The sequence below is a fragment of the Haematobia irritans genome, chromosome 1 (genome assembly GCF_050003625.1).
Source record: "Haematobia irritans isolate KBUSLIRL chromosome 1, ASM5000362v1, whole genome shotgun sequence".
Taxonomy (NCBI): domain Eukaryota; kingdom Metazoa; phylum Arthropoda; class Insecta; order Diptera; family Muscidae; genus Haematobia; species Haematobia irritans.
The window spans coordinates 74,968,069-74,986,569 of NC_134397.1; the positions used below are offsets into that span (position 1 = coordinate 74,968,069).

The window sequence follows — 18,501 nt, forward strand, 5'->3', positions numbered from 1 at the left end:
GTCAAAAATTTCTATAGAAATAAAATTTTGACAAAATTTTCTATAGAAATAAAATTTTGACAAAATTTTCTATAGAAATAAAAGTTTATCAAATTATCGATAGAAATAAAATTTTGCAACAAAAAAGATTTTTTGTTTGGTAGTATTTTGGTAAAATTTTCTTCAAACTTTGGTAAATTATTTTTGGTATGAGTGGCAACCATTGATGCAATTAGAACAGGTATAGAAATTTTCGCAAAATTTGCTCTGGTAATAAATATGTAGACAAAATTTTCTATAGACATAAAATTTTGACATAATTTTCTATAGACATAAAATTGTGACAAAATTTTCTATAGAAATAAAATTTTGACAATTTTCTATAGAAATAATAATTTGACAAAATTTTCTATAGAAGTAAAATTTTGACAAAAATTTTCTATAGAAATAAAATTTTCATAAAAATTGTCTACAGAAATAAAATTTTGACAAAATTTTCTATAGGCATAGAACAAAAAAACGAAAACAGTTTGACAAAACTTTTTATTGAAATAAAATATTGAAAAAATGTTCTATAATAAAATGTTAACAAAATTTTCTATAGAAGTAAAATTTTGAAAAAATTTTCTATAAAAATAAAGTTTTGACAAAATATTCTATAGTAATAAAATTTTGATAAAATTTTTTATAGAAAAAAAAAATTGACAAAAATTTTCTATAGAAATAAAATATTCTATAGAAATAAAATTTTGATAAAATTTTCTATAGAAAAAAAATTTTGACAAAATTTTTCTATAGAAATCAAAGTTTATCAAATTATCGATAGAAATAATATTTTGGTAAAATTTTCTATAGGAATAAAATTATGATACAATTTTCTACAGAAATAAAATTTTGACAAAATTTTCTATAGAAATAAAATTTTGACAAAATTTTCTATAGAAATAAAATTTTAACAAAAAATCGAAACAAAATGGACAAAACTGTTTATAGTTATATATTATTTTGACAAATTTTTCTATAATAAACTTGTAAAAAAATTTTCTGTAGAAATAAAATGTTGACAAAATTTTCTATAAAAATAAAGTTTTAACAAAATATTTGGCAGAAAAAAAATTTTGACAAAATATTCTATAGAAATAAAATTTTGACAAAAATTTCTATAGAAATAAAAGTTTATCAAATTATCCATAAAAATAAAATTTTGCAACAAAAAAGTTTTTTTTTGTTTGGTAGTATTTTGGTAAAATTTTCTTCAAACTTTGGTAAATTATTTTTGGTATGAGTGGCAACCATAGATACAGATAGAACAAGTTAAGAAAAATGTTATTTTTGTATGTTTTTTCCTTATTTTTTAAAAGAAATTCGATATACTGAAATATCATCACACTTGAAGAGCTAAATTTGTACCACTTCCGTATCCTAAAAAACATTTTCATTGTTTTTTTGCTATGATTTTTTTTTGCTGGGAAGCTCATGTCAAGTTCATGACCTTTGACATTTGAGCCAAGACATTTGTTCGCTCATTTTTGAAGCACAAGTCTGTCACTTTTAACTAGATTACTTTGTCGATGCACTACAAACAAAATTATAAAAATCTTAAACTTGTATCATATTAATTAATATGGAAGCTTATCTCAATTCAGAATACCTAAGTCATACTGAAAAAGAAATCGGATAATAGCTGAAAAAAGAGTAAATATTTTTTTGGCTTCGCTAACTCAAAGTGCAAATGAAAGCTTTTTGCTATTATCGCCAAATTCAAAACAGATGTGAACCTCTCTCACTAACTCTCTCTCTTTCTCTCTTAAAATATGTGAACACTAAAACTGATAGTAGCAAGTAAATTTAACATTAGTTTGTTATTGAGACTAGCGTAGAGACGACATTGTATTTATTGTCGAATTATATTAAAAAGAAGAGTAATAAACAGGCCGAGAAATGTCAACAGAAAAATTAGATGCTATAATATTCGGGGCATCTGGTTACACGGGTCAAGTTGCTGTTGAAGAAGCCATAAAAATTTTCAAAGATTTCAAATGGGGAATATCGGGCAGAAATGAGGCAAGTTTTTTTTGTTTTGCCTACTTCCACTAAGAAGCCCAACAAATATTGAGAAAATAACAATAAAATTTGCTATTCTAGTCAAAACTTAAAGATGTTTTGGAAAAAGTCAGCCAAAGAACAAAACAAGACTTATCTCATATTCCTATAATATTGGCCGATGTCGATGATCAAAAGTCCATCGAGAATATGGCTAAAAAGTGCAAGGTAAGCTATTTTTTTTTCTAATTTATATTTATGGCCTTATCAGCTGATATCCCAAAGGTAGATAATGAAACATTAGAATCATATGTTGCTAATGGTTTTTTTTTTATTTTATAAACGTTTAAATACTCGTATACAAAACGTAATTAGTTTATTTAGTTGGTTGATTGCTCATCTAGATGAAATGTTGAAATTATATTATATAGTGACGATCGATTATGCACGTAGTGAATAAAATTATTTTGATCTTACACACATAGAAAAAAATTTATTAAAATATATTCGTTTACAGGTTCGTTAATACATATATATTTAAGTTTAATTTAAATTATTTTTCATGTTAGCCTGATACGGAAACATACGATTACGACGTCCAAATGCATGATATCTTAATTTTCTCTCAGTTATTATTCGAACTTTATGGACAAAGTAGATTAAGGAACTTGATCATTAGAATCATTGAAAAGATTCGTATCTGGCGTTTTCTTTTCAATGGTTCTTTTGATCAAGTTCCTTAATCTACTTTGTCCATAAAGCTCGAATAGTAATTGATTGTAAATTTATGTTAAATTCCCAGCAAAGAAAAAATGGAAGTTATTCTAAAGGGACTTCCAAAAAAAAAACAAGTATATACGGCCGTAAGTTCGGCCAGGCCGAAGCTTATGTACCCTCCATCATGGATTGAGTAGAAACTTCTTCCAAACACTGCCATCCACAATCGAATTACTTAACTTGCAGTAACGCTTGCCGATGGCAAGGTATCTTAAAACCTCCTAACACCATCTTCTAAATTGTATGTAAGTCCATACGTGGTATATATTAAATCAAAAAAGATCGATCCAATACGTATATAATTCAATTTGACAAAGTAGACATATAGACAATTTTGACAAACTTTTCTACAGAAATAAAATTTTAACAAAATTTTCTATAGAAATAAAATTTTCACAAAATTTTCTATAGAAATAAAAATGTTGACAAATTTTTCTATAGAATGAAAATGTTGACAAACATTTCTACAGAAATAAAATTTTAACAAAATATTCTATAGAAATAAACTTTTGACAAAATTTTCTATAGAAATAAAATTTTGACAATGATGAAAATTTTATTATGAACCGAATAAAATTTTAACAAAATTTTCTCTAGAAATAAAATTCTGACAAAATTTCCTATAGAAATAAAATTTTGAAAAAATTTCTATAGAAATAAAATTTTGAAAAAATTTCTATACAAATAAAATTTTGGTAGATTATATTTGGCTCTAGTGGCAACCATGATTATGAACCGATATGGACCAATTTTTGTGTGATTGGACCAATTTTGGTATGGTTGTTAGCGACCATATACTAACACCACGTTCCTAATTTGAACCGGATCGGATGAATTTTGCTCCTCCAAGAGGCTCCGGAGGTCAAATCTGGAGAACGTTTTATATGGGGGCTATATATAATTATGGACCGATATGAACCAATTCTGGCACGGTTGTTAAAGATCATATACTAACACCATGTTCCAAATTACAACCGAATTGGATGAAATTTGCTTCTCTTGGAGACTTCGCAAGCCAAATCTGGGGATCGGTTTATATGGGGGCTATATATAATTATTGACCGATGTGGACCAATTTTTGCATGGTTGTTAGAGACCATAAACTAACACCATGTACCAAATTTCAGCAGTATCGGATGAAATTTGCTTCTCTTAGAGGACCCGCAAGCCAAATTTTGAGGTCCGTTTATATGGGGGCTATACGTAAAAGTGAACCGATATGTCCCATTTTCAATACCATCCGACCTACATCAATAACAACTACGTGTGCCAAGTTTCAAGTCGATAGCTTGTTTCGTTCGGAAGTTAGCGTGATTTCAACAGACGGACGGACGGACTTGCTCAGATCGACTCAGAACTTCACCACGACCCAGAATATATACACTTCGATGTGTTACAAACGGAATGACAAAGTTAATAAAATCCTATGGTGGAGGGTATAATAAAAACCAAAAATTTGTTCTCCAATTTCACCCTGCGTCACACTGTGGAACATGGTATTATAAGTTAGTGCATATGTTTGCAACACCCAGAAGGAGACGAGATATACATATGGTGTCTTTGGCAATACTGCAAACACAGAAAAAAATTTCACGAAAAATTTTTTATTAAAATTTTAATTGAGTTTTAAAAATATTCGATTAAAAATTTAATTGAATCAACACATTTTTTAATTGAAACATCAACCACAAAAATTAATAGTATCAATTAATTTTTTAATTTGATCAATTAATTTTTAAATGACCTTCAATTAATTTTTTAACTGATACTATCATTTCTGTTATTGAAGACACTTCAATTAAAAAATTAATTGGATCAATTAATTTTGTTATTTAATCAGAAAAACATTTTTTTGTGTACAGGGTGGGTCCCTGAGTTGATCTAGCCATGTCCCTCATTCCCTCTGCCTGTAAACACATTTTTGTGTATAGAACCCTATTGATTTTGGAAAAAAAAAATTGGTTCAGATTTAGATATAGCTCCCATATATATCTGTTGTCCAATATGCACTTATATGACTCTAAAAACCAAAGTTTTACTCCGATGTACGTGAAATTTTGCACAGGGTGTAGAACTATTGTTTGGGTGTAAAAATTATGTATTTAAAACTCAAATTTTTTAACACACTGTTTTTAACCGTTGTGCAAGCATATATTGTTCATAAACTAGCATAACATGTTTGGGACATATATGTTAATATGTTAGAACATTTTATGTTTGGATGTTATGTGGATGTATACATATATTAATTTAGAAATTACCTATAAACATATATGTGTTCAGAAAGAGAGAATATAATGAAAAAACAAGTAAGGAAAGTCTAAAGTCGGGCGGGGCCGACTATATTATACCCTGCACCACTTTGTAGATCTAAATTTTCGATACCATATCACATCCGTCAAATGTGTTGGGTGCTATATATAAAGGTTTGTCCCAAATACATACATTTAAATATCACTCGATTCGGACAGAATTTGATAGACTTTTACAAAATCTATAGACTCAAAATTTAAGTTGGCTAATGCACTAGTGTGGAACACAATTTTAGTAAAAAAAATATGAGAAACATTTAAATTTGAAGCAATTTTAAGGAAACTTCGCAAAAGTTTATTTATGATTTATCGCTCGATATATATGTATTAGAAGTTTAGGAAAATTAGAATCATTTTTACAACTTTTCGACTAAGGAGTGGCGATTTTACAAGGAAAATGTTGCTATTTTGACCATTTTTGTCTAAATCAGAAAAACATATATATGGGAGCTATATCTAAATCTGAACCGATTTCAATCAAATTTGGCACGCATAACTACAATGCTAAGTCTACTCCTTGTGCAAAATTTCAACTAAATTGGGCCAAAACTCTGGCTTTTAGGACCATATTAGTCCATATCGGGCGAAAGATATATATGGGAGCTATATCTAAATCTGAATCGATTTCAACCAAATTTGGCACGCATAACTACAATGCTAAGTCTACTCCCTGTGCAAAATTTCAACTAAATTGGGCCAAAACTCTGGCTTTTAGGACCATATTAGTCCATATCGGGCGAAAGATATATATGGGAGCTATATCTAAATCTGAACCGATTTCAATCAAATTTTGCACACTTGCCCATGCGACTAAGTGTTATGTTTGTACAAAATTTCAAGCAAATCGGTATAAAACTCTGGATGCTGGGTCCATATTAGTGCATATCGGGCGAAAGATATAAATCTGAACCGATTTCTTCCAAAATCAATATGGTTCTATTCTGACTCAAATTAGGAACATGTGCCAAATTTGAAGGCGATTGGACTTAAATTGCGACCTAGACTTTGATCACAAAAATGTGTTCACAGACAGACAGACGGACGGACAGACGGACATGGTTATATCGACTCAGGGACCCACCCTGAGCTTTATTGCCAAAGACACCATGTGTCTATCTCGTCTCCTTCTGGGTGTTACAAACATATGCACTAACTTATAATACCCTGTTCCACAGTGTGGCGCAGGGTATAATAAAGATGGCGAATGAGAGAGCGATAACGAAAGACATCAACACAACACAGTGAGGTTAAGAGTCCATCATTAAAGAATATTTATAATGTTCGTAATTGTTTGTTGACTTTTATATTTTGTTTATAAATAAATATTTAGAGTATAACTTTCGAATAAATTATAAAAATATTTTTTTATTTGTAATGCAATACAAATTTTCTTTATTTCGCATGATTCTTTATTTCACACTTCCCCAAATAATAACAGGTTGGCTGAAAAGTCCCCGGTCTAACAAAGAAAAACACATTTTTTTGTCAAAATTCGTTTTTATTATTCAACATAGTTCCCTTCTAGAGCGATACAACGATTATAACGACCTTCCAAGTTTTTTGACACCATTTTGTTAGTACTCCTTCGGGTTTGCCTCAAAACAGGCCTCAATTCCGGCGATCACCTCTTCATTGCAGCCAAATTTTTTCCCTGCGAGCATCCTTTTGAGTCTGAGAACAAGAAAAAGTCTCTGGGGGCCAGATCTGGAGAATACGGTGGGTGGGGAAGCCATTCGAAGCCCAATTCATGAATTTTTGCCATCGTTCTCATTGACTTGTGGCACGGTGCGTTGTCTTGGTGGAACAACACTTTTTTCTTCTTCATATGGGGACGTGTTGCCGCGATTTCGACCTTCAAACGCTCCAATAACTCCATATAATAGTCACTGTTGATGGTTTTTCCCTTCTCAAGATAATCGATAAAAATTATTCCACGCTTCGGAGACGGTTCACCTGTCGCTGTCCACTCAGCCGACTGTCGATTGGACTCAGGAGTGTAGTGATGGAGCCATGTTTCATCCATTGTCAAATATCGACGGAAAAACTAGGGTCATTTACGAGTTAACAGCTGCAAACACCGCTCAGCATCATCAACACGTTGTTGTTTTTGGTCAAATGTGAGCTCGCGCGGCACCCATTTTGCACAGAGCTTCCGCATATCCAAATATTGATGAATGATATGACCAACACGTTCCTTTGATATCTTTAAGGACTCGGCTATCTCGATCAACTTCATTTTACGGTCATTCAAAATCATTTTGTGAATTTTTTTGATGTTTTCGTCGGACGCCTCTTTCGGGCGTCCACTGTGTTCACCGTCCTCCATGTTAATTTCACCACGCTTGAATTTTGCATACCAATCAATTATTTTTTATTTCCCTGGGACAGAGTCCGGAAACTCATTATCAAGCCAAGTTTTTGCTTCAACCGTATTTTTTCCCTTCAGAAAACAGTATTTTATCAAAACACGAAATTCCTTTTTTTTTTCATTTTTTCCACAATAACAAAAGTTGCTTCACAAAAGACGCTCTATCTCACAAACTAATTGACTTACAGACGTCAAATTTTGACACGAATCATTTGAAGGTTGGTACTATGTAAAAATAATATGCATTTAATACTAGTGACGCCATTATAATGTTCGTGATTGCTTGTTGACTTTTATATTTTGTTTATAAATAAATATTTAGAGTATAACTTTCAAAAATATTTTTTTATTTGTAATGCAATACAAATTTTCTTTATTTCGCACTTCCCCAAATATTAAATGACCCGTAAAAGTTGAAGAAAATTTAAATCAGAGTTTTTATTCTTATTGGTGAAAGAAGTCTATTAATAAACAAGTATAAACGGCCGTAATTTCGGCCAGGCCGAATCTTATGTACCCTCCACCATGGATTGCGTAGAAACTTCTACGAAAGACTGTCATCCACAATCGAATTACTTGGGTTGTGGTATCTTAAATCGTTTTCTAAATTGTGAGTTAGTCCATACATTAGACAAAAAAAATATGTGTAAGTAAGTCTACAAATAATTACGAATCGATATGGACTTTTGCACGGTGCGTAGGGAACCAGAATTGAAATATGGGGGTCGCTTATATGTGGGCTATATACAATTATTGATATGGACCAATTTTTGTGTGATTGGGGATCGATTTATCTGAGGGCTATATATAACTATAGACCGACATGGACCTAGTTAGGCATGGTTGTTAACGGCCATATACTAGCACAATTTTAACTGACTCGGATGCAATTTGCTTCTCCAAGAGGCTCCAAAACCAAATCTCGGGATCGGTTTATATGGGGGCTATATATAATTGTGGACTGATATGGACCACTTTTGGCATGGTTGTTAAATATCATATACTACCACCACGTACAAAATTTCAACCAGATCGGATGAATTTTGCTTCTCCAAAAGGCACCGGAGGTCAAATCTGGGGATCGGTTTATATGGGTGCTATATATAATTATGGACTGACATAAACCAATTCCTGCATGGTTGTTGGATACCATATACTAACATCACGTACCAAATTTCAACCGAATCGGATGAATTTTGCTCTTCCAAGGGGCTCCGGAGGTCAAATCGGGGGATCGGTTTATATGGGGGCTATATATATTTATGGACCGATTTCGACCAATTTTTGCATGGGAGTTTGAGGCTATATACCATCACCATGTACCAAATTTCAGCCGGATCGGATGAAATTTGCTTCTCTTAGAGGCCTCGCAAGCCAAATCGGGGGATCGGTTTATATGGGGGCTATATATGATTATGGACCGATGTGGACCAATTTTTGCATGGTTGTTAGAGACCATATACTAACACCATGTACCAAATTTCAGCCGGATCGGATGAAATTTGCTTCTCTTAGAGGCCTCGCAAGCCAAATCGGGGGATCGGTTTATATGGGGGCTATATATAATTATGGACCGATGTGGACCAATTTTTGCATGGTTGTTAGAGACCATATACTAACACCATGTACCAAATTTCAGCCGGATCGGATGAAATTTGCTTCTCTTAGAGGGCTCGCAAGCCAAATTTGGGGATCGGTTTATATGGGGGCTATACGTAAAAGTGGACCGATATGGCCCATTTGCAATACCATCCGACCTACATTAATAACAACTACTTGTGCCAAGTTTCAAGTCGATAGCTTGTTTCGTTCGGAAGTTAGCGTGATTTCAACAGACGGACGGACGGACATGCTCAGATCGACTCAGAATTTCACCACGACCCAGAATATATATACTTTATGGGGTCTTAGAGCAATATTTCGATGTGTTACAAACGGAATGACAAAGTTAATATACCCCCCATCCTATGGTGGAGGGTATAAAAAATAAGAAATATGTGCGCCTTTCCTTACATCTAGCTACATTTCAATACAATTGAAAACAATGATAATGAAAAGATAAAATATTAAAATCGATTTTTGATAGTCAGAATTAAGAAATAGTTGAAAAACAAATTTCTTTGCTAAGAATTTGATAATAGAGGAACAACTTTTTACTGATCTATTATTCTTCCACTTGTAGATCGTTGTAAATTGTTGCGGACCTTACGATCTATATGGAGAAGTTGTGGTCAAGGCGTGTATTGACGCTGGTACGCATCATGTCGATATTAGCGGTGAACCACAGTATTTCTTGGGTATGCAATATAAATATGATGATTTAGCCAGAGAGAAGGGGTCATATATAATATCAACTTGTGGATTTGACAGCATTCCATCTGACCTGGGAGTATTGTATGCTGAAAGAAATTTCGAAGGTAAGACCTATTTGTTAACAACAAGAGTCCTAGTGATCAATCTTTAGTGAATTGGAATATATGAGAGGTGTGTGGAGAACTTGAAAGGATATCCTTAGCCGTTAATCTCGTTCTAATGATGATGAAAAGAGAGTTTTAGAAATGAAGACTTCTATATCTTACAAAGGCGGGCAAGATGACCTGGACCATGGAGAAATTACTCTCCCACATAGAAAAATATTTTTGGCCTCAATAGTTGATCTAATTAATCCCATCAATAAAAAATTAAAAGTTCTTCTAATAGCACAACTTTAAAAGCACTTTCAAAAATGTCCTCCCAAAGATGTTCTTTATTTCAAGTGCACAGGAAGATCATTTGAGTTAATTTTTTATAACTCCCTTTTTTCATATTTTTAATGGGAAATTTTCATTCTGTTTTTTTTCATATAGGTTAAAAACAAATTAAAAATTAATAACATTGTAAAAATTATTGAAATTTTGCCGAAAAAAATGCTAAATTCATTCTAGAAAAATAACGCATTTTTTAAAATATTTGATATCAAACGTTCCAGGCAAGCGTTAGAATGCATTAAAATCATAAAAAAAACTAAAAATTATTTGTCAAAATATAACAAAATTTATTAATTCACATCCAAAACAGTGAATTTAAGAAGTGATGCAAATTCAGTGTAATGGCTGTGGACATTTGTCCTATGTCAAGCCCGTGTTAAATTCATTGCTTCTGCGCCATTGCTTTGCACCACTTCCGGATTCATAATAAAAACATTTGTACTACTTGTTTGCCGACGCCTTTTTTGCTGGGATATTTAATTGAAATTTCTTCATTCCGTAAAAAGATTTAAAATGCCTTTGGTCTAAGAAATACTTTTTTCCTGTTGGCTCTCAAAAATTCTATCTATATATTCGATTTCATAAATAAACACAAATTTAACAGCCAATGTCTCATATCCGAAACGAATGCTTTCGTTCAACTAGGATGTCAAAAACACCTGATTTTCTAAAGCAAAAATCAGATGTTTTTGGCATTTCAGTCGAACGAAAGCGATCGTTTCGGATATGAGAAAATTGCTGTTCAAGTCCATATAAAAATAAATCTCCATCATTTAGGTACTGTGAATTCCGTTGAACTGTATATGGAAAGTAAACGAAAATTAACGGATAAGTCTTCCAAAGCTTCTATCAATATCGGAACTTGGAAAAGTGTTATGCACGCAACAAAATATGTCCGGGAAATTCTAGCTCTCGATAAGAAACTCAACAGTGGAAAAGTCCCAAATCTAAGTCCCCATTTATGGATGAAGTGAGTTTGAAATACAAAATTATATTCTTTCAAAAATTTATAAAAACAAAAATATTTTCATAGACCCTACTCCCAACAGCCGGCAGGTTTGAAAGGTTATTTCGCTCCATTTCCCATCATAGATCGTTTTGTTGTTCGAAGGTCCCAGTATTTATTTTATGCTCGTGAGAATAAGAGGCCAATACAATTTGAAATGTACCTGGGATTTCGGTAAGTTTGGTAATTTTTCACAGAACTTACATTTTTTTTCATAGGTAATACGACAACTTATCGATATCGTAAGTCTATCATTACAGAGTTTTGTTTAATGCTGATCCCAGTGGTGATAACAGCTGATTTTCATTTGGAGAAAATGAAATTTTGTCAAAATTTTATTTCTATTGAAAATTTTGTCAACATTTTATTTCTGTTGAAAATTTTGTCAAAATTTTATTTCTATAGAAAATTTTGTCAAAATTTTATTTCTATAGAAAATTTTGTCAAAATTTTATTTCTATAGAAAATTTTGTCAAAATTTTATATTTATAGAAAATTTTGTCAAAATTTTTATTACTATAGAAAATTTTGTCAAATTTTTATTTTTATAAAAAATTTTGTCAACATTTTATTTCTATAGAAAAATTTGTCAAAATTTATTTCTTTAAAAAATTTTGTCAATATTTTATTTCTTTAGAAAATATTGTGTAAATTTTATTTCTATAAAAAAAAATTGTCAAAATATTATTTCTATAAAAACTTTTGTCAAAATTTTATTTCTATCGAAAAATTTGTCAACATTTTTTTTCTGTAGTAAAATCTGTCAAAATTTTATTTCTGTACTAAAATTTGTCAAAATTTTATTTCTATTGAAAATTTTGTCAAAAATTTTTTTTCCGATAAAAAAATTTGTCAAAATTTTATTTCTATAGAAAATTTTGTCAAATTTTTATTTTTATAAGAATTTTTGTCAACATTTTATTTCTTTAGAAAATATTGTCAAAATTTTATTTCTATAAAAAAATTTGTCAAAATATTATTTCTATAGAAAATTTTGTCAAAATTTTATTTCTATAGAAAATTTTGTCAACATTTTATTTCTATTGAAAATTTTGTCAAAATTTTATTTCTTAGAAAATTTTGTCAAAATTTTATTTCTATAGAAAATTTTGTCAACATTTTAGTTCTTTAGAAAATATTGTCAAAATTTTATTTCTATAAAAGAAATTGTCAAAATATTATTTCTATAAAAAATTTTGTCAAAATTTTATTTCTATAGAAAATTTTGTCAAATTTTTTATTTCTATAGATAATTTTGTCGACATTTTATTTCTATAGCATATTTTGTCAAAATTTTATTTCTATAGAAAATTTTGTCAACATTTTATTTCTATAGAAAATTTTGTCAACATTTTATTTCTATAGAAATTTTTTTTCAAAATTGTATTTCTGTAGAAAATTTTGTTAAAATTTTTATAAAAAATTTTGTCAACATTTTATTTCTTTAGAAAAATTTGTCAAAATTTTATTTCTGTACTAAAATTTGTCAAAATTTTAAATCTATAGAAAATTTTGTCAAATTTTATTTCTAAAGAAAACTTTGTCAAAAATTTATTTCTATAGAAAATTGTGTCAAATTTTTATTTCTATAAAAATTGTGTCAACATTTTATTTCTTTAGAAATTTTTGTCAACATTTTATTTCTTTAGAATATTTTGTGAAACATTTATTTCTAAAATTTTTTTCAAAATTTTATTTCTATAGAAAATTTTGTCAAAATTTTATTTATGTACAAAATTTTGTCAAATTTTTATTTCTAAAAAAAATTTTGTCAACATTTTATTTCTTTAGAAAATTTTGTCAAAATTTATTTCTATAAAAAATTTTGTCAATATTTTATTTCTTTAGAAAATATTGTGTAAATTTTATTTCTATAAAAAAATTTGTCAAAATATTATTTCTATAAAAAATTTTGTCAAAATTTCATTTCTATCGAAAAATTTGTCAAAATTTTATTTCTGTACTAAAATTTGTCAAAACTTTATTTCTATAAAAAAATTTGTCAAAATTTTTTTCTATTCTATTTCTATTTGTATTTGTCTATTTTGTCAAACATTTCTATTTAAAATTGTGTCAAATTTTTTATTTCTATAGAAAATTTTGTCAAATTTTTATTTCTATAAAAAATTTTGTCAATATTTTATTTCTTTAGAAAATATTGTGTAAATTTTATTTCTATAAAAAAATTGTCAAAATATTATTTCTATAAAAAATTTTGTCAAAATTTTATTTCTATAGAAAATTTTGTCAAAATTTTATTTCTATAGAAAATTTTGTCAACGTTTTATTTCTATAGAAAATTTTGTCAACATTTATTTCTATAAAAAATTTTGTCAATATTTTATTTCTTTAGAAAATATTGTGTAAATTTTATTTCTATAAAAAAATTGTCAAAATATTATTTCTATAAAAAATTTTGTCAAAATTTTATTTCTATAGAAAATTTTGTCAAAATTTTATTTCTATACCAAAATTTGTCAAAATTTTATTTCTATAAAAAAATTTGTCAAAATTTTTTTCTATTCTATTTGTATTTGTCTATTTTGTCAAACATTTCTATTTAAAATTGTGTCAAATTTTTTATTTCTATAGAAAATTTTGTCAAATTTTTATTTCTATAGAACATTTTGTCAAAGGAGAGGAATATTTTGCAAAATCTACCAAAGTGCCTGAAGTATAAGTAAATAATCGTTAATAAAACCATGCGGTGTAAATGTACAGCACTAAAAAGGTAAAGATATAACTGAACTATGACCCGAGTTGATCCGATTATCCCGTTAGGTGTAACATTGAAAAAAATTGTATTTTGAACCTGTTATAAATCAAAAAGTGATCTATATAAGGGTACTGAGTAATCGGTTGCAAATTGTAGCCAAAGCTTCTGCATATCCGTGAGCGCTAAAATTTTAGAAAGTAGATATCCCGCCTAGATACGGATATATTCGCTGATTTAATTGTAGCCATGGAATTTTGCATCGTAATTTATCGTACCAAAATTATTTGATTATTGTTTTCGGTGTAGTATAAAAAGATCCGGGTTTAAGCCGGACGTGGGTGTAATGAACCGATTCGGAAAGTGACATTAAAAAAAAGAAAAACAATCCGCGATTTTTGTAAAAAAAATTAATTTTTTTAAACCGGTTAATCGGCTAATATCTGACTTTGACCGATAGGTAGAAGTGTACGCTACAAAGTGCAAACGGTTATTTGGTATCTTCACTTTTGAGTACTTGTTGGGTTATAAGCTGTTTTGTAAAAAACCGTTTGCAAAAAACACCTTTTAATATATCGGACTGATTGATGCATCATATCATCATTACCAGTGATGTATGGCAAAATAATCGGTTTACCAGAAAACGATTGTTTACTAACATATTAGAACCGAATAACAGGTTACCCGGTTATTTCTGCTAAGAATAAAAATTATTGTTGTGATCTACTCTTAGAGCTCTAGGCAGAATGTGGGAATCCAAAACAGCAGCTTTCTCGCCAGTCGAAGGGTACAGTAATGATAGACTAATAAATAATGGTACTGTCACACTGGGAATATATTTGAGAGAAATCAAAAAATATTCGTCGCCACTGGTAAAACAACAAATATTTTTTTACTAATTTTGGATCACAATAGGAGTATTTTTCGAAAACTGTATCTACATATTTCGAAAAACCTTCTGGAAAAAAATTAACACTTATTTTGAGCAAATATATGCCTAGTGGGACCATACCTTAAGCCTATTATTATGGAATGTACCACCTATGCATTTTTTGTATAACACATATTTTGAGCGCTTCATAGATAATTTTTTTTTAATATATCCTTTTTATATTTTCATCATAGAAAGATGTTCTTGGCCCTAATATTTCCCATTATGCTCTTATTTTTGACACTTCTTGGTCAAATTGGCTTTATACGCAAGCTGCTGATAAAATATGCCCATATTGTCACAGGAGGAGCAATCAGTGATAAAGGTCCCCTAGAAGTTAATAGAAAATCTGTAGAATTTCGTCATACCTTAAAAGTTAAGGGATGGTCAAAGGGCACTTCAGAATCTCAAGCTCCTAATAAAGAGATTTTAGTTCGAGTTTCGGGTAGAGATCCTGGCTATTGCTTAACCAGTACTTGTATGCTATTGTGTGCTAAGGTTATTCTACAAGAGAAACATAAAATGCCTGGCAGGTAAGATGAAATATTTTTGAATATAATTGTTTGGTATGTTAATTTTTACAATTCTATTCTTTTTCTATTGCAGTGGTGGAGTTTTACCGCCTGGTTATGCCTTCGCCAAGACCCAATTAATTGAAGAGCTTAGTCGCGCTGAATGGGGCTTGAAATTTGAAGTGGTCGAATCATAAATTTTTTAATTTAATTATGTGGAATTACATGAAATATGTGTTTTAAATTTGTTGAAGTAATAAAGAATAAGTGATCCATAAAGAGGGCGATCTTCTATTTGGCGGGATTTGGCAAAAATTTTGCGAATTGGCTTTTGTGAAGTGTTCTGGCCACCCGCAAAATTTTGACGAATTGAAATCACTTATGCTTGAACTCGAGAATCCAAAATTGCACGGAGTTTTTCATGCCATTACGACAAAATAAGTCCAAAACCAATAGTGATATAGTCATTGGTGGAGCTAGGATATTTTTGCAGTGTACTTAATTGTTGGACAAAAATGTGGGAATAATTAAAGGAAAAAGAAAAGGGCAAAATCATTTTTAGGAGTTGAATCCGCGACCGAGGCACAGCGATATATGAACTGTTCTATTTGATTTTTAAGTCTGACATGTTGTTCCTCAGAAAAGAAAACTCTTCGTTCAGTGTAATCGTTTTCCTTGAAGATGGATACTAAGTTCGAGCTTAGCCGCTAAAATAAAAAAAAAAATAAGTAAAAGCAAAAAGAAAATTATAAAGTTTTGTTTATTTCATATTTCGGAGGTCCTTTAAAAAAGTCCTTTTACGAGTTTTTTCATTAATTTTAAAAGATATTTTTCCAATATTTCGACTAACATCGCCACCGTGGTGCAATGGTTAGCATGCCCGCCTTGCATACACAGGGTCGTGGGTTCGACCGAACACCACAAATTTTTTCAGCGGTGGATTATCCCACCTCAGTAATGCTGGTGACATTTCTGAGGGTTTCAAAGCTTCTCTAAGTGGTTTCACTGCAATGTGGAACGCCGTTCGGACTCGGCTATAAAAAGGAAGTCCCTTGTCATTGAGCTTAACATGGGCTCGGGCAGCACTCAGTGATAAGAGAGAAGTTCACCAATGTGGTATCACAATGGACTGAATTAGTCTAAGTGAGCCTGATACATCGGGCTGCCACCTAACCTAACCTAACATCGTCAGTCTTCGACGGGGAATTAAAACTTTAGCACCTAAAAAAAAGAAGGGACAAGAGAAAGTTTTCGTCCGTTCCTAAGAATGTTAATTGACAATTAGAAAAGGACATCAAGCCGAAATAAATAAATTAATTAAAACAAAAGGTCAACTAAATTAAGGATATATATTTTTGGCACATTTTATTATAAAATGAAAAGGGAATGACCCAAAGGACAAATTCAACAAGTTTATTTTCTTTAAAATAAATGAAAGTAAATGAGCGGAAAGTTGTTCTAGAAGTTGCTCTTATCTCTTTTTTTTCTTCCATTTCTTTATACCCTCCACCACACAGTGGAGTTTTAGCTGTCAACTCCGCAATTTTGAACCGATTTCCATGATTTTTTCTTTGCTGTGTAGAACTTGTAAAGTTCGCGTGCGTGTGCAATCTTTTACCGTTCGCAATATATGGGCACCACAATTTATTTTTTGCTAAATTTTGACAAAATGGGGTCAGGATTTTGAACCTAGAAGTTCCGTTTTTGAGTGGATTTGTGTGTGTACCCATATGCTTTAGATCAGAGCTTCCCAACCCAATTTGCTTCGCTGTAAAATATATCACAATGGACTGAATAGTCTAAGTGAGCCTGAATCTTAATCGGGCTGCCACTTTAACCTAACCATATAAAAATGTATCCATATAGGTCCATAATTATATAAAGCCGCCATATAAGACGATCCCCAGATTTGACCTCCGTAGCCTCTTGGAGGAGCAAATTTAGACCGATTCGGTTAAAATTTTGTACGCTATAAAAGAATATGGTCAACCATGCAAAAATTGGTCCATATCGGTCCATATTTATATGTAGCCCCCATATAAACCGATCCCCAGATTTTACTAGGGGCCCTCTTGGAAGAGCAAATTTCTTGGAGGCTCAAATTTCATCCGATTCGGCTGAAACTTGGTACGTTGTGTTAGTATATGTTCGCTAACAACCATGCCAAAAGTGGTCCATATCGGTCCATAGTTATATATATCCCCCAGATAAACCCATCTACAGATTTTAATTCTTCCAGCATAAGGAAATTTCTTTTGATCTTGCTAAAATTTGGTACTAATCACACAAAAATTGGACCAATAGGTTCATAATTGTATTTAGCCACCATATAAACCGATCCCCATATTTCACTTCTGCCTCTTTTTTCCTGCGTAAAAATTCATACCGGTCAAAAACTGAATTATGTAGGTTTTTAATCTGCCTTTTTTGCCGAATATATACCCCGTATGGACTAACTTCCAAATTTAGAAGAAGAAGGCGCGATGTTGCTGCGCCCAACGGCAAGTACTACCACAACCCAAGTAATTCGATTGTGGATGACAGTCTTTAGTAGAAGTTTTTTTTATGCAATCCATGGTGGAGGGTACATATGATTCGGCCTGGCCGAACTTACGGCCGTATATACTTGTTTAGTAATGTTTTGAGCCAGAAAGATACTTAGCTATACAGGTTTTATCAGAACTCTTTTGTATGAACGTTAAATTTTATTTTGTGATCATTTTGATTTGCATGCACGCACATCTTTGTTTATGGTATGTTACGAGTTTACCCTCAATTAACTTTGTTTAGCTTCAAAGAATACTTCTAACAATAAATTTCAGAACACCAGAACTTTTTTCCGTGCACCCTATGACCCTCCGAAATACAATTTATTGGGCTGTGTCGTCATTTGAAGTCCGATCGAAAAGAAACGTATATCGTTGTTCGTGGTTGATCAGGGGCTATATTTCGTGCATTGGTCATTTTGACTCCGACGTCAAATTTGATTTTTATTTTTTTTATTTTGTTCGTATACCCCTATGATGCCCATTTCTGATAAACATTATAAAGATCTTAACAAAATATGAAACTTTTGCTTTTGAAGTATTTACTTATATTCATAAACAAAAAAG

The 18,501-nt window shown here is 30.9% G+C and overlaps 1 protein-coding gene across 1 annotated transcript; it reads left to right on the forward strand.

The window, feature by feature from the left end:
* Positions 1–1,832: 1,832 nt before the first annotated feature.
* On the forward strand, positions 1,833–15,667 carry LOC142221188 (saccharopine dehydrogenase-like oxidoreductase). Its single transcript, XM_075290772.1, has 7 exons — positions 1,833–2,043; positions 2,125–2,250; positions 9,662–9,896; positions 11,004–11,196; positions 11,260–11,406; positions 15,071–15,409; positions 15,483–15,667. The coding sequence occupies exons 1-7, from the start codon at positions 1,921–1,923 to the stop codon at positions 15,583–15,585; spliced, it is 1,266 nt and encodes a 421-aa protein (XP_075146887.1). The 5' UTR covers positions 1,833–1,920; the 3' UTR covers positions 15,586–15,667.
* The last annotated feature ends 2,834 nt before the right edge of the window (positions 15,668–18,501 follow it).

Excerpts from the sequence above, each read along its gene's own strand:
- LOC142221188 (XM_075290772.1), top strand. The coding sequence starts at position 1,921 with ATGTCAACAGAAAAATTAGATGCTATAATATTCGGGGCATCTGGTTAC. Across the intron at positions 2,251-9,661 it reads ATATGGCTAAAAAGTGCAAG|ATCGTTGTAAATTGTTGCGG; the intron begins GTAAGCTATTTT and ends TTCCACTTGTAG. Across the intron at positions 15,410-15,482 it reads AAACATAAAATGCCTGGCAG|TGGTGGAGTTTTACCGCCTG; the intron begins GTAAGATGAAAT and ends TTTCTATTGCAG.